We start from the raw sequence: 15,471 nt of genomic DNA on the forward strand, positions 1-15,471 counted from the left end.
CATTTTCATGAGGAACTTCCCATTTGTTTAGGTGTGATTTCTTCTGTTTATTTTAGTACTTCCAGGTTGCAACTTCTTTGGGGCCCAAACATGCAAACACTTCTGTAAATAAAAAATTTTACTTAATGTACCCTTTGAGTAACTTGTCTTTGATTATCTGGTTAGCTGCTGTAGGCAGTGATCAAAATTTTACTGAAATGGTCCAGATTTTGCAGAATCGGCATCTGGTTTTCTCCATGTCAGTAAAGATTTCAATAGGCATTTATAAATATGATGGATTATTATCCATTTCTGACAAAGTCTTGCACTCACTTTGTTCCCACAATTACTTCAAATAATGATTTTTATTGGTGCATACACACTGTCCTTAAAATGATACATGTGGTAGTATTGATCCAGGATTTACTAATACCCAGTTTTCTGGAGTAATTCACTACTACCCTTGGAGAAGGTTACAGGTATCACAAAATATTTAACTTTTTTACTATTTCTTTAATTGGTATTCATTTTCCAAGCTGACCTCTGTGTTATGAGAAGAAACAGTCCTGCCATATCTCTGGTTGTGTAGCATAGGTAAGCAGTCATGGCAAGGGGTGGAAAAAATTGCCCTAACAGCACACCTCCTAGTTTTTTGATATTTTAGTCTTTTCTGTAAGGTGTCTCTGAAAAGATATTCCACTTCAACAATCTTCACTCTCTTTTAATAACATTTTCAGTAGGAAAATTAGGAATTGAATTTTAAAAAGCATGTGAAAGAGTATAGTAGCAGATAAGCTTTGAGGGAACTTTCTTATAATGGTATTTGGCATAGCAGACTAGGCAGCAGTACATGAGGCTTTCAGATCAATAGTATTGGTTTAAATATTTTTCTAACTTTATTTCTCTACAGTGTTTTAGATATCCTGATTTTTTTTTTTTTGTTTAACCTACATATCAATATAAAGCTTGCTCAAGTGTTTTGTTTTCTCAACAATTTCTTTGGCTTTTTCCATAATCATTTGCTGTACTGAGTTTGAAATAATTTGTCCACAATAGCCTTCCTAATATGGAGATGAAGCTGGTGTTTTGTGCTTTGTGAGATGTGATACAGTAATTTGTAGGAGGATAGTATCTTATTTTAAGTCTGGCTTTTACATTCTGAGTTTATAATGCAACAGGTGTCGGGGTGTGGCAACTGGATACTTAGTAGCACTTAATAGACATATTCTGTATCCATATTCTGGAGGGCAGTATGTGTGAGGGGAAAAATGTGTTATCATTCTGCAAATGCCGTAGAACAGTTAACTTTGGGGAGAAGGTAGCAAGCTTGTGGAAACCCTAATGCCCTCCATAACAGAGTATGTGTTATGCTTAGGCTGTCTGCCGCGCTCCTTCCTCAGTTACAATCTGCCTGTGACTCTCAGGAAAGGAAAACATTAAGAGCGTTTTTAATTCTCAGAAAGAAAGTGCTTAGTCTGACGTGTTGAAGTTGCATGACAATGTATTATTGAAGGTTGGCATTCATGCAGATGCTGGAAAAATATACTTGACTGCTAACGTGTTTGCTTCAAGATCTTCCAAACATCAGCACCTCAGTGTTGTTATAAGGCTGATGTTTCTCTTAGTTGTTTACAGTTATTCTTAAGTATTTTTTTTAAGTGATTGACTAGTTTTATTTTACACTGTTGCTCTTAGATGCCTCTAGATCTGTCTCCTCTTGCAACACCAATTATAAGAAATAAAATTGAAGAACCCTCTGTTGTAGAGACAACTCATCAAGATAGTCCTTTACCTCATCCAGAGTCTACTACCAATGATGAAAAGGTCAGAACTTTTTTTTTTCTTTTTCTTAGAATTCATTTTTCAAATCTTCTGATGATCTGTAAGTTTATTGCACATGATGAGGTAGCTACACTACTCAGCTGGTTGAAAGGAAAAGATTTTTGTATGCCAGATTTCTGTGGATATGTAGTTAATTTCTTCAATTGTTTATTTAGCTTTGCTCACCACAAATATTTCTTTGCATCCCACAGGTCATCCAATAAAGCTAGAAAGGAAATCAGCTTTAATATTCCTTTTCTGCTTTAATTAAAAAAAAAAAAAACCCTAAAAGGACTCTCTGTTCCTTGTACATCATGAAATAGCACTCATGAAAAAGCACAAAAAAGTGCATTCTTAAAAAAAAAAAAAAAGCTTTTGAAATCTGAATTTTAAGATTCTTCATGTCTATATTTTTGTGTTTATTGTATTTTACCCTAATTTGTTTTGTAGAACAACTGGTCTTGTGAAACATAAAGGGATGAATAGGCTGTCTTTAAAAGTTAAGTTCCAAATAATTTTGTTTCAGAAACAATACTCTTTATAGGCTAGAGCAATGTATTTAAAAGTGATGATCGTGGGCATTTGCTGCTTTTGTGTTTACTTGACTATCATAGAAAACTGGGTTCCTGAAGCGTTGTCTGTCACTAGAGGATGTTGCCGTCAAATCGGCTTTAGAACTACTGCTCTACAGAAAAAATAAATGGTCTAATATTAATGATAACTTCAGTATGTGACTAGTAGTGTTTTCATCACATGGAGTTCTCTTGGAGAGCACAAAACCAAGCCAAATCAGTGAAATGAATTGTTTCTGTTCCTAATTTTGGGATTAAAAATACTATGAGCAGAGCATAATAAGCACTATGTTTTTTCTAGTCAGTCTTTTCTATGTGCATCTTTAGTGGGCAGCCTGCATTTGAAGGACTTAGCTACCTTATTCCCCCAAATCAGCAGAGCTTTTCTGGGATCACAGGATAATTCAAGTTCGAAGGGACCTCAAGAGGTTCCTAGCCCAACCTCCTGCTCAAAGCAGTGTCAGCTATGAGGTCAGACAGAGTTACCTGGTACTTTGTCCAGTCTGGTCTTGAAACCTTCAAGGATGGAGACTGCCCAGTGTCTCTGGGCAAGGCATTCCAATGCCTGACTGTCCTCATGGTGAAAAAGTTTTTCTTTATAGCCACTCTGTACCTCTCTTGTTTCAACTTATGCCTGTTGTTTCTCATCCTTCCAACATGCATCAGTGCGAGAAGAGTCATAAGTGTGTGACAGAACACTGTAACAGTTTAATAAAATTTCACTTTAGATATGTCTTTTGAAAGCTTCACTGAGTTTTATAAACTAGCGAAGATGAGTAATCGTAGGTAATCAAGGCAATCCTGAAATCAAAAATACATATAATTAGTTTAAAAGAATATATGTAAAGAGCTGCTTTGATGAAGCAAATCATAGTCTAAGTTTTATATCTTCTTTATTTGATAGTTTACCAAGGTTAGTTTGTTTTTTCTCTGTGAATACTTATTGTAAACAGTCTGATTTTGGCAGAAGATAATACTAGTCTCTTATTTTACAGTAGTGGTTCAATATCTCATTAGCATCATTACAAGTGAAAATTATATCTAAATACTTGGCAGTGGTTATAAACTTGTCTCATTCATGATGTAATTTCAGTGTTGTCACTGTATTAGTGCTGAAGTGAAAAGCTGCTGCTGCTTAATGCTGTTCTGATGTCTGATTGTAGAGACAAGCTCAGCAAGGATGAGGGTGCTGCTTGGAGTGTGCTGCTGCTGAATGTGGCCTGCAGAAGTTGAGAAATGTGAGCAGAGTGCTGTTTTCTCAGTTAGATTTCTATATTCTCCTTCTATACATGTACTGAAGGAGGGAAAATAATTTTTCAGGGCATAGCTGGATTTAAGATATATGCCACTGTAACCCTTTCATTGGCTGACTATGTTTTAGTAGCCTTCAATGATTACAGCCTGTTAATGTACACGCAAGGAGGTTCTAATTTTCTTTGTAATTGTTGAAAGAATTTCTTAGAGAATCTTTAAAATATACTCGATTCTTTTCTTCATTTTCTGAGAGAGTTCTCTTAGTTCCATTAGGCTTCAGTAAGAGTTGAAATTCTGCTTGTAATGGACCAAGATATCATTAGAAGTAAAGGCTTTCAGCCTTAAAATAATAAGCAAATGAAATCTAATTTATTCTTTGAGAGCTTTCAAACTCGTTATAGTTTCTTAATAATATTTTTAAAAGTGACTCTCAACTAAGTTTCACAAGTAAGTTGCTTAGTCATTGCCAGATAGCTAATTCCCTGATTAACTTAGCTATTTTAAAATCAATTGTTTTCTAACAGTAGTCATCAGTTAGTGTCAGTTGTGACCACCTACATTTCTGTATAAACAATTCCATGAATTTATTGATAGCATTAGGAAGTTATTGCATGATGTTTGCTTTTAGATACAAAATACTTGCAAATATGCGTCTCCTGAAATAGCTTCCTAAAAAGAAAGTAACCATCATCTTCTGTAAAGTATTTTCCAAACTTCAATGTGAAAGGGTGAAAGGATTAGCTGGAGAGGTCTTTTCAGTAAATCTCTAATATCTTTGAATAGGCTTAAACTTTCTTGTAAAGGTGGGTACAGGTAAGATCACTTTGGTTTAAGTTCATGATTCTGCCAATTTATCTCTGTTTTTCCTGTTCGTAAACAGAATATACGTATAAACTATTTTATTTTAGGCAAAATCTTGTTTTTAAAATACTTATTTTTACACTTCATAATAAGAACAATTCCCTGGCTACCAATTAGTATATTCTGTCAGACTGGTGTGTCTATGGTTTTATTTTTATATGTTAATAAAGTGTCAGTTTCCTTTAGCTCTGATACTTCTTAAATCTGCAGCCTATATTACTGCCACTGTAACTAGCACATGCACGTGTTTTCCAGAGTGTAACATAAAGCAAATTAGCCTGTTAATGTGTTACATTCCTTTAATGTTTGAGGATTGTTTCTGTATTTTTTAAACAAAGCGCAAATGTTTTATTAAATAAGGAAATAAGTATGGGCATATGAAGTTTCCATGTTTTCAGAATTTTATAGATTCAGGTTTTATTAGGAATTTGGGCCGTGATGAAATCTGTCTTCCACAGGGGTTACTTTGTGTAATAGTTGTAAATTTCCTCTTCCCTAGTAGGGAGTCAAGTCAGGGAGAGACCCAGGTTATAACCAATGTTTATTAGAACACCTCTTATTATTTAAGATGTTATTAATAATAACCAGTAAGTATTCACGCACTGCATTAACTTACTTGCTCACTCGCACATACTTACCTGGTTGGAGCAGCAGTTGGGAAGCCAACACCAGCTGTTTGCTCAGAAGTCAAGGGTTGTACTGACATGCCAGGGACTTCTAGTTAGGTGTTCAGAAAGTTCCTCAAGGGGTCTATTTTTCACCAGGTGTGCGTATAATCCTGTAGTCTTTGTCTGCATGTGGCAGCCACCATGTTCCTGGATGTGTTCTGAGTTATACAACATGTTGTGCTGCAAGTTCGTGTTGCATGCTAGCAGCCTTGTACCCATTAAGCTGGTGTTCTGAGTTTATCAGTTATTGCAGATTCAACGGGACCGTTATTCTCTAGAGCTTATCAGTTCTTGGGAGACTTTGACACACTACCTCTCAGCACATGCTTCTCTCTTCAGCCTTCTGTATTCTGGTAGCTATTTCTCCATCCACACACACAGGTGCTTAGAAGCCATTCATGCAGTCTCATACAGGAGGGGCTTTTACGACATCATTGTGGTTGAGAATGTACAAATGTCAGGTTAATTTATGTTTTTGTTTTAAAGCTATGTGAATGGATACATGGCTGCTGTTAGCTAACTGACTTTTTCCTCTTTTTAGGAAAATTAGAATGAGTTTGTGGTGGCTACTTATTTTGCGGGTGTTAAAAAATTATGTGGCTATATATATAAATATAAAAATACATAAATGATATGTGTATTTTTATATATATGAATTATATAAAACTTTCTTAAAATCTATTTATATAAATTATACAGTGCATGTGCACACAAAATTTTACCAGTAGGCTGGGAGGCAAGAGACGAAATCATATATGGTTCATGGCATCAAGCACTAGAGTTGGCTTGACTTTCATATCTTTGTCAGAGCTTGGAGACTAAAAGATCGAAGTCTTAATGCTGTCTTGACAGCATTGTCTATGACAGGCCTGAAAGTGGGACTTTCTACTATTATATACTTACCAGTTGCTCAAGACTAGAGCACCACTCCTGCAGGTCTGCAAGCTGTTCATGGTAGTCATATTTTCTGTATGTGCAGTTTCTAGACTTGTTGAGAGCCAGATGACTATTTAGGAGTGTGGTCGCCATGTATGAAGATGTTTCAGATGAAGGAAAGAACATGAAAGTGAGCTCTTAGATCTGTGCTGCCGCTGTTTGGGGCAGATGTGATTGTTCCTGTGTCAGATCCCTAGAACGGGAATGGACTTTTCTGGTGTCTATCATGTCCTTGGTGGAAGACAAATAACAGTGGCAAGTGATAGGCAGGAAAAAGTGAAGCTGAAACCAATGAGGAATCATTCAATACTAATTTCTGAATCAACCATTGCTAAAGTTGGATTATCAGATCAAATATCCCCCCCTTATATCTTTCTCTAGTTTCTCACAGTAAAGCACTCAGTCTTCTCTATTTTCTCCATGCAGCCCTTCTCACAGATTAAGACCTCAGTAGCTGTTATGCCAAATTCTTTAACTGCACAGTTTTAATGTTGTCCTAAGAAGATGCCTTAGTCAGCTCTTTCTAAAATTTTTCTGTCTCTGCATTTCCCTACTGTTATTTTTCTTCCTTTGACTGAATTGTCATCCATAATTCTAAGTACTGTGGTTAAATATTATAACATATGTAAATACACTAGATTGATGACTAAAGAAAAATGTCTTGACTGCCTCAATATAGTTCACTGTGTTATTCTCCAGAAACTCTGGCTTGCTGTAAATAGAATCTTTTAGTTCCTTCGGGGAAAAACCTGAACGAACTAATTGACTCTGATGACAAATATAGCCTCTGGGCTCTTCAGGAGAGCAAATTTCATCACCTAAAGTCCTTTCTTTTTCAAAGCCCACAGTTTGCCAGCCCACTTACAGTTAAATAAATGCACTCCTCTGAGTGTTTCATAGTCCAATGGGCATATGAAAAGAAAAACAATCTGTAAGACAGCTAAGGCCCTACTACTTAAAGCTTTGTTGATGAATATTAAAAACTTACGCTTAATTCAAAACAAATGGCAGTCATTGTAGCCTATGTGATATGGTTACATGTTCTCTGTGAAGCACTCTTGTTTAACCGTGGGGAAGATTATGTCTGTGCTAGTCTTAAGAGTGTAGCTTTGTGTACGATTGATTGTTCTAGTCAGTGACTAAGGCATAGGTAACTTGGTAAAATCCTGTCTTAAGGTGAATCACAAGTAATGCCTGACAATATGCAAGGTTCCTTGGGAAGAAAAACACTTGTTTCAGTAAGGCATTTTTAGGTTCTCATAAACCATGAATGCAGATATTATATTATAGTTCATAATGTACTTTAATTGATTGCTAATCTAAGAATTGTAGTCAATTCTGTCTGCTGTTTACCTTCAACCGAGGAAATTTAATTTCCATGCTTAAATCATTTCTTTTGCGTCAGGATACTTGAATATTTTGCAAAGCTATGAAAGTAACACTCTGAGTGTTTTTAACTTAATAGTGCTTGAGTTAATGGAGAAGTACGTAGCTGAGGGATACATTTTTTGAAAAGAAAATGACTTTTTTTTTCCTTTTTACTGATCAGTACAGCTCTTTTGTTTCTGTTGCTTAAATCTGGAACAAAGGAAACTGAAATGAGTATAAGGACACTGTGATGTTGCCTTATTCAGAGTAAGGGCAGCCAGCAACACAGTGGTGCTGAAAGCGCCATGGGTTTCTTTCTTGGCATAAAAAACCTCATACCTAATCAAAACTGAATTATTAGTAATAGCAGCCCTTGTTATAAAACTAAGATAAATGTCACTGGACCAATTTGGTTTTGATGGTTTGAATGATTCATTCAAACATTATTTTCTGAATTTTTTTAATTGTGTAACTGATTCTACTTGTATAACGTTATAGATCTTCTGACTTGTCCCATTAAACTGTTTATTGCACAGTCTAAATTAATGATCTATAATTGTATTTTACAAACTGATTGATCTTTGTTTTTCCTCAGGAAGTGTCACTGCAACAAACTGCACAGCCTACATCAACAATAGTTCGTCCAGCATCGCTACAGGTTCCTAATGTGCTGCTTACAAGTTCTGACTCAAGTGTTATTATTCAGCAGGCGATACCATCACCAACGTCTAGTACTGTTATTACCCAGGCTCCATCCTCTAACAGACCAATAGTGTAAGTTACATAAATCTTAGTAAAATGTATTCTTACGGATTCTGAAAACAAGACCTTTTGTCTTGCTTATTGTGACTTACTGTTTCTACAATTAATGTTCAAATTTGAGATGCTTTAGTGTAATGTGGCAGTGCAGCAGATGCAAAATACGCTACTTTCACGACATTTGAAATATAGTCCCGTGTTCTCCACATCACTGAGTCTAATTTTTTATTTCTAAAGAAGTATTATGTTACAGCTGTAAAGATTGTTTGTTTATTTATTTATTTTTGAGAAAGAGAGAATTAAGTTTTAGTCAGGGTTAAAATAAAATTAATAATGTACCAAACTTGTTCTCTTCTCTATACAAATTTTCTTTTATACACTTCATTCTTTTTTCAGACCAGTTCCAGGTCCTTTTCCTCTGCTGTTACATCTTCCTAATGGACAAACCATGCCTGTTGCTATTCCTGCCTCAATCACAAATTCTAATGTGCATGTCCCTGCTGCAGTTCCAGTAAGTAAGCATGATGCTTTATTAATTTGAAAGTGTTGCAGATTTGCTGAAGTGCAGCATAGAACTTAGTTTTGTAAGAGCTTGATAGCTGTTTTGGCTTCAGAGGGTAGTGGTGTCATATGCTCTGTCTTATGATAACATACTCAGGTTTTCTTCATTTTTATACTTTATCTGGTCAGCTTGTTAGACCTGTCACCATGGTGCCTAGTATCCCAGGGATCCCAGGGCCTTCCTCCCCACAGCCAGTGCAGTCTGAGGCTAAATTGGTAAGTGAAAAACTCCATTATTCCTCAAGAAGAGTGACTGGATAAATTAATTAAATCCTATTGTTTTTTAAAGAACTTTAACTTATTTGTTAATTTTTGTTACAGTCTAAATTCTACAAGTACAAAATTTAATAAATACAGAAAAATAATAGCTGCACATTTATTTTAGTTATTTCCAGTGTATGTTAATTCTGTTGTTAATGGTCATTCTGATCTTATTTTTTATTATTCTTTGAAGCAAATCTGATTTTTTAACTAAGCTCCTTCTTGCTCCTTGTATTGGAGGATAGGAAATATTATTAATTGGAAGAAAGAGAAGACTACTGTCGTGTCAACACTGAACTTCACCTTCAGAGAAGCAGAATATGATGTTTCTTTCCAAATGAAACTGTTTCATGGCAAAAAAAAAAAAAAAGGACTGTAGGAACAGAAAAGGCTTTTTAGCCATATTCTCAAAATTTCAATTGAACATAAACCATTTTGCAAGACTTCTGTAACCAGATATGAATTATTGTTACACGTAGGAAGTTGTATTGTATGTAGGTAGTTTTTGTTGCAGGGTGCTTTGGGGAGGAAGAGATGGGAAGTAGGGTTGAGGACTGAGATTACCTGGGAATATTGTGAGTAAAGTAGGCAGATTTTTTTTTTTAAGTTACTTTAAGCAGGTGGTAGTTTGAAGTAGCAGGTGGTAGGTGGAAATTCTTGGAAGTTTGTTTTCTACAACATTAGGTAGTTGCTTCTGTTTTTGCTGTTTTGTTTGTTCCAGCTATTCTAAAGCAGTAGGAAATCTATTATTAAACAATAATTAACCCATTTATATATTTGAAAGATGCCTCTGTAAACTGTCTGTTGTGTGAAGTAGTGTTCCTCTTCTGACTTTTAATTTGGATTGAAAAAGAGTCAGAAACATCTGCTACGTAAAATGCTTTTTTATACATCAATGTTGATAAGTGAAATGAGAGGATTAAAGAATGTCAGATCTTTCAGGAGGGCTTTCTCATGGCACAAGTAGTCAGCCTCGTTGTTACAGATGCTTTGACATTATGTACGGAGCTCATAACAGTAGCTGATGGGATGGTATTGAGGTGAGAACTGTGAATCCCCTTATCATCCTTTGATGTATCGCTTCGCCTGACCTTAACCTGTGAACTTTCTTTCCTTGCCTATTTTTTCTCCCAAACCACAATATAGTCAACAGTGAGTCTAGGAACACTAATTATTCTGCTGTTTGGAGTAAGAGGATTCCAGTAGAGTGGAAATACTATACCATGTTCCACGAATACTGAAACCACTGTGAAGAGTGGGTCACCAGTGCACTGACTTTTCCTGATGCTGTCAGGTCTTTCTTCATTCTTCTGCTCTCTTCAGCATGGTGATTTTTAAAGTAGTTTATTTAGGGACAGACGGGAAGTGGGTCTGTTTCTGTACATCCTTATTCCTCTAGGAATGGGAAAAGGAATCTTTTCAGAGCTGGGGGAATATTTAATTGAACCACCTCAGAGGGCATGAATTTATCTTATATCTAGGAGAGAAGAATGTAAGAAAGTGAAAACAAGAAATGCAGAAATGGCACATTGCTTTGAATCAGGAGACTCATTCACTAAATTCTGCTGTGTGAAATCCAGAAGAAATTAGTTCCAAATAATTTTGTTTAGTTGGGCAAGAAATTAGCTGCTTAAGCATATTACTGAGTGATCTTTCTTATGAACGTTTTATGTGGGGCAAAAATACGTCTATGCAGGGAAGATTGAATCTTGCAAAGGAAGTAGCAATCACTCAGATACAAAGTAAAACAAAGATTGTTAGACTTAAAATTTAACAGTCTCATTAGTTTTCTCGTTAGATTTTAGCTAATATGTGCACTTCAGTGATTGCATTTCTTTTTTTAAATGAGACTGTAAAAGGATATTCGCAATATTTCTTCTTCCTTTCTTGTTTCCTAATATAAAGCATGAGCAGAATTCAAGAATATCAGAATTATGTACGTTTCTAATGCTCATTTACTTTTATATAGTGCCTATTCACAAAAATAAAAAAACTTAATTTCTTATCACTCTTATAGTAAAAGCAATTTAATGAGAAACTCTAATGTTTACAGAGGAAAGCTTCTGACAGGAAGACTAACTCACTGTGCCATATGATGCATTGTTGGCAGATATGCCATGGTGTATTAACTTTGAAGTTTCATTTAATTTTCAAAATTTAAGTCTTTGTGATACCAAATCCTTTCATTCTGATGTTATCTCCTGAAGGGCTATGTTTGCTTGCTATATATCAAATTCTGCAAATATATGGCAATCACACGTATTTTCCTTTTGTGTTCTTGTTTAAGCCAACAGAAGGCTTAGATATCTAATTTTGTTCTAGCTACTTGTTTACTTTTTATTTCATTAGAAGTTCCATTTTAAAGCTGAAATGTAAGCTACTTTGTTGAATTAAATTTAATAAGCAAGTATATATATATTTCATCTGTTAAGAGTAGGCTACAATATGTAGATTGTATTGGTATATTGAAATTAGCAGAACCTGGGAACGCTTCCTGAGTTCTTTTGTCTACTATAGCCACATTTCAGCTGCATTTTGGGATGAAGTCGGTCAGTCTAGTGTCTGCTAGTGTCTTTTGGATGGGAAGTTTGTGGAGGAGAGAACATGCGATGTAGGTCCCATAGGTCCCTTTGTCTCAACAAACAAGGCCCAGGAATCAGCTTTTTATAATGTTTGAATTTTCTTTTTTTTTGTTTGTTTTATTTGTTATTTATTATTTGGAGATTTCTTTTCTTTTTGTTTTTCTTTGTATACTGACCTTTCAGTCTCATGGATTTTTTTTTCATATCGCATTATATAATGTAGAAATAGAATATATAGCAAATGTAACAAAAATATACTTAAACAATTTCGTAACCTTGTGTCTATTCTTCAGATATTAAAGTAAGCTTTATAGTATATGGGATGCTGAATTTGGAAAGCTGGTATGTTTTTTGTAACTCCACAGGGTTTTCTAATACATGCTTCTGGCCGTCACTGGTTAAGTCTTTCTTTCATTCAAATTACCATACATACAGCATTCTGCTTTTTGTACTGTCATATGTATGACAATACTATTTTAAGGTATTCTTTATTAAGACAGATTTATCTACTTTAGAGATTTGGAATAAAATTCTTGAAACAGTTTTTGAAGTTGCTTTTTTGTTTTAAGATGCAATATCCAAAAATGCAAACTTGTTATCAGAAACAGAACTGTCCCTTAATTGAGTTTGACCTTTTAAAAAAAAGTCCAATGTCCAACAAGCAGACATAATAAAAAACAAAGGAAACGGTGTCCTGTAATTAAAAGCTTCTTCAGCTTCTTGTACAGCCTTCTGAGGAAAGGACAGTCGTATGGGTAAAGCAGAGTTAGTCATGACTGAAAAGCATGGTTCCTTACTATTTGGATTAAATACCTGGCACAGTCTGAGACAGGAACCAGGCACTTGGCTTCATTTGTGCTTTGTGCCTTTCTTTACAGAGATCATTTCTGAAGTTCTTTTGTTTTGTTTTTGTTTGTTCGGGTTTTGGGGGGGGGGTTGATTTTGCTGTTGTTTTTTTTCCTGATATTTCAAGGAACTAATGGCTTTTAGCGTTTTATGTAACAAAAATAATTTGTGCTATCATTTCATTCCTCATCTCTTACCTGTTTACAAAAGTGTAGACTTCTTCCTTTTTCTTTAAGGTGAAGGTGAGAACTCTTTGACCTTTACAAAATCAAATCACAGATTGTAATGCCATTATTTTCTAATACTTATGGAGTTTAAGTATTTAAATATAGGTTTGGGAAACTTAATTTCTGCTTTTTTATTAATGTGAATAAAAATAACACTTTTCTATTTTGATAAATACCTATTGTTTCCTTATGAGTTGCATATACCAAATTACACAAACAGCATCATATATTATCTTTATATACAATCCTGAGTGACCTTTAGTAAAACAGACGTTTTGGTTTTTAAAAGCTAAAGCTCAAAATAACTAGCAGAAGATTTGTTTGGTAATGGATATAGGATGCCTTCCTATGACACAACAAAAATTTTTCCTTCTGCTATCCTAGAAGCCTTAAAATCCTTTAAGAAAACTCATGTGTCTGGCATGCCAAATTAGCTTTATCTGTAAAGCTTCTAGAGAATATACTTGCTGAGTGTTTTGGGTTTTTTTCACTATGGGCCACTTTTGGAAACTTTCTTCAGTTGCTAAATGTGCTTTCTTACGACACTTGAAGATGTTTTTAGTTTAGAGTTTTCCAGCTTCATTGTTGGTTTGGGCCATCGTTTGGTTGGGCAGTGTTCTGTTTAATAGATGTTGTTTTGGCATCTCACTGCAGTATTGAGATGACACATCTGTAAATGTTTACCTAGTCACAGCCAAAAAGATCGTTTTACGTGGTCTCTGACCACATAAAATATTCTAAAAATGATTTAATTTCAGTGCCTAAACCATTTCAGCGAAGTATTTGTACCATTGGAAATGTGACAAAACAAATAAGCAAGCACAATGTATAATAATCAGACTTGTGCACTTATTTTTATATCTGATAAAGCTTCCAGTGTGAAGTGCCAAACTCCTTCAGAGTGAGAGTTTTGATTACTCACGTGCAGGGAGTTACTGACATGTCACTTCTAGAACCGTATTCTTTCTTTGCCGCAATGCTCTTTTCTCTGGTCTACAGTAAAGTTGTTTGACGCCAAATGGTCACAAGAATTCTGCAGAGGGACAGTTACTTGTGAGAACAGGTTCACTGAACTAGAGAGCAATAAAAAAAAAAATACCAACTGGAAGGAATAATGACTGGGAGGGAGGAAAAAAAAAAAAAAGTAACCCAAGAAAAATGTAGATAAAAAAGGAAAAGGAAGATACAAAATATATGAGATAAAAATGGACTACATAGCCAGCCAAATTCTTATGATAGGTGTCATTGTTGCAAGGGATTCTCTAACTAAAACACCTGGAATCTAGTGGAAGAAGAGTATGCTAAGCACAGTTAGATTGTGTAGGCTTCAGGACTGAAACATTATAGTGTATATATATTTCAGTGCTAGCGGTAATTATGTGAAATTAGATTGTGTTTTAATTTTACTGTCTGAATTAAAGCTATTGTAGTCAACGTAGGTATTCCATTCACACCTGTGAAAAATTCTTACTGTGATTTTGAATATTCTTGGGTCCTTGCCCTCCTATTGCTTGCAGAAGTGGAGTGAAATATGACAGATTTTATTCAGGCACAAGCTCTGTTTTAGTGCTGTTTTTCTGAAAATATCCTTGTGTCTTGTACAGAAAGTGACATTTGATAGGAGTGAAAATCAGTTGCAAAATCATGTGTGGCACGCATCATATTATAAATCGTCAGTTTTCATGAAGTGCTCCGTATTTGTCGTTACGCAAAAGAAACTAAATTCCACGTACTTCAATAAAATCAAATGCATAAGTCAGTTTTGTGATATTTGAGATGCTTAGAGGGTAGATGTAATAGCTGCAGTTAAAAAGAAAAAAGAAAGAAAAACTTCCTCAATAACATAAAGATACATGATTCTAAATATTTCAGAATTGCTTCTGATCTGTTTGGGAGAAGATCAGAAATGGTATACTCTTCACATATAAAAAGTGAGCAATGAGCTACTCCTAGCTGTAAAGCATCCTTTTCTTGAGTATGCAGATTGTGGATGCAAACTTAATGTTCAGATCCTTCTATATGGATTGCAGAAGTTTCTGAAGAAATTTAAAAATTGCTTCAACTTTTACACTGAATGTTTCCCTTCTCGCCTCCTCCCCATAAAACCTTTTGTCACAAACTGAGAAGTACCTTGCACACAGTAGGTAACCAGTAGGTTTTCTGCAGGGGGTTTCTACTGAGAACTGACAGAGGGCAGCCTGGCAAATGTTCAGAAACCTACATTAACTTGCTTGAGCCCGGCATGGGACCTTGTGTTCAGCAGAATTCTTCTGACCTGTCTCTCTGCATGCCGAGCTAATCAGCAAACACCTAATGAGTCTGCTCTAAAGAAACAGACCCTCTCACAACCTCCTTCATTTTCATATGTTCTCTGGGGGTGGAGAGACAAGACTTCATAAGGACTGATGATGCTGCAAAGACCACAATAATGATAATTAACTTGCTGAATTTAGAAGATTATGCTGTTAATTAGTTGCAAAATAAAGATAAGTAATAGAGCAGCAGATGGTAGGATAACACCCAGGAGAAGGAGGGTTATTACTCTGATGAGCTTTTGTGGCAGATATGAAATATGGATCTGAGTTTTTCATAAATTGTTTCTGGAGAATATTATCTTGTTTCTGTGAGCTGTTGATGGAATGATCTAGTCCTACCAAATTTTGACAGATGTGATGAGGATTTGTTTTCAAGGATATGCATGAACGACAAAACCTTACTAATAAAGACTTTAAAAGCTGTTAAACTACCTGAAAATACCACTTTTAGTTTGCCTCTA

At 35.2% G+C, this 15,471-nt stretch overlaps 1 protein-coding gene across 11 annotated transcripts in view; it reads left to right on the top strand.

Moving 5' to 3' along the window:
• Positions 1-15,471, top strand: part of ATF2 (activating transcription factor 2) — a 56,251-nt gene that overhangs the window by 17,312 nt on the left and 23,468 nt on the right. For 9 of the 11 annotated variants that reach the window (XM_067299021.1, XM_067299019.1, XM_067299025.1 and 6 more), the window contains 4 exons: positions 1,675-1,803; positions 8,055-8,233; positions 8,615-8,729; positions 8,909-8,995. In XM_067299021.1, the coding sequence (XP_067155122.1) occupies positions 1,675-1,803; positions 8,055-8,233; positions 8,615-8,729; positions 8,909-8,995 (510 nt within the window). Of the gene's footprint in view, positions 1-1,649; positions 1,804-8,054; positions 8,234-8,614; positions 8,730-8,908; positions 8,996-15,471 lie in introns of all 11 variants that reach the window. The other 2 variants (XM_013960619.2, XM_067299024.1) reach the window with 2 other exon arrangements.

This window comes from Apteryx mantelli, chromosome 6 (genome assembly GCF_036417845.1).
Source record: "Apteryx mantelli isolate bAptMan1 chromosome 6, bAptMan1.hap1, whole genome shotgun sequence".
NCBI classification, from domain to species: Eukaryota; Metazoa; Chordata; class Aves; order Apterygiformes; family Apterygidae; genus Apteryx; species Apteryx mantelli.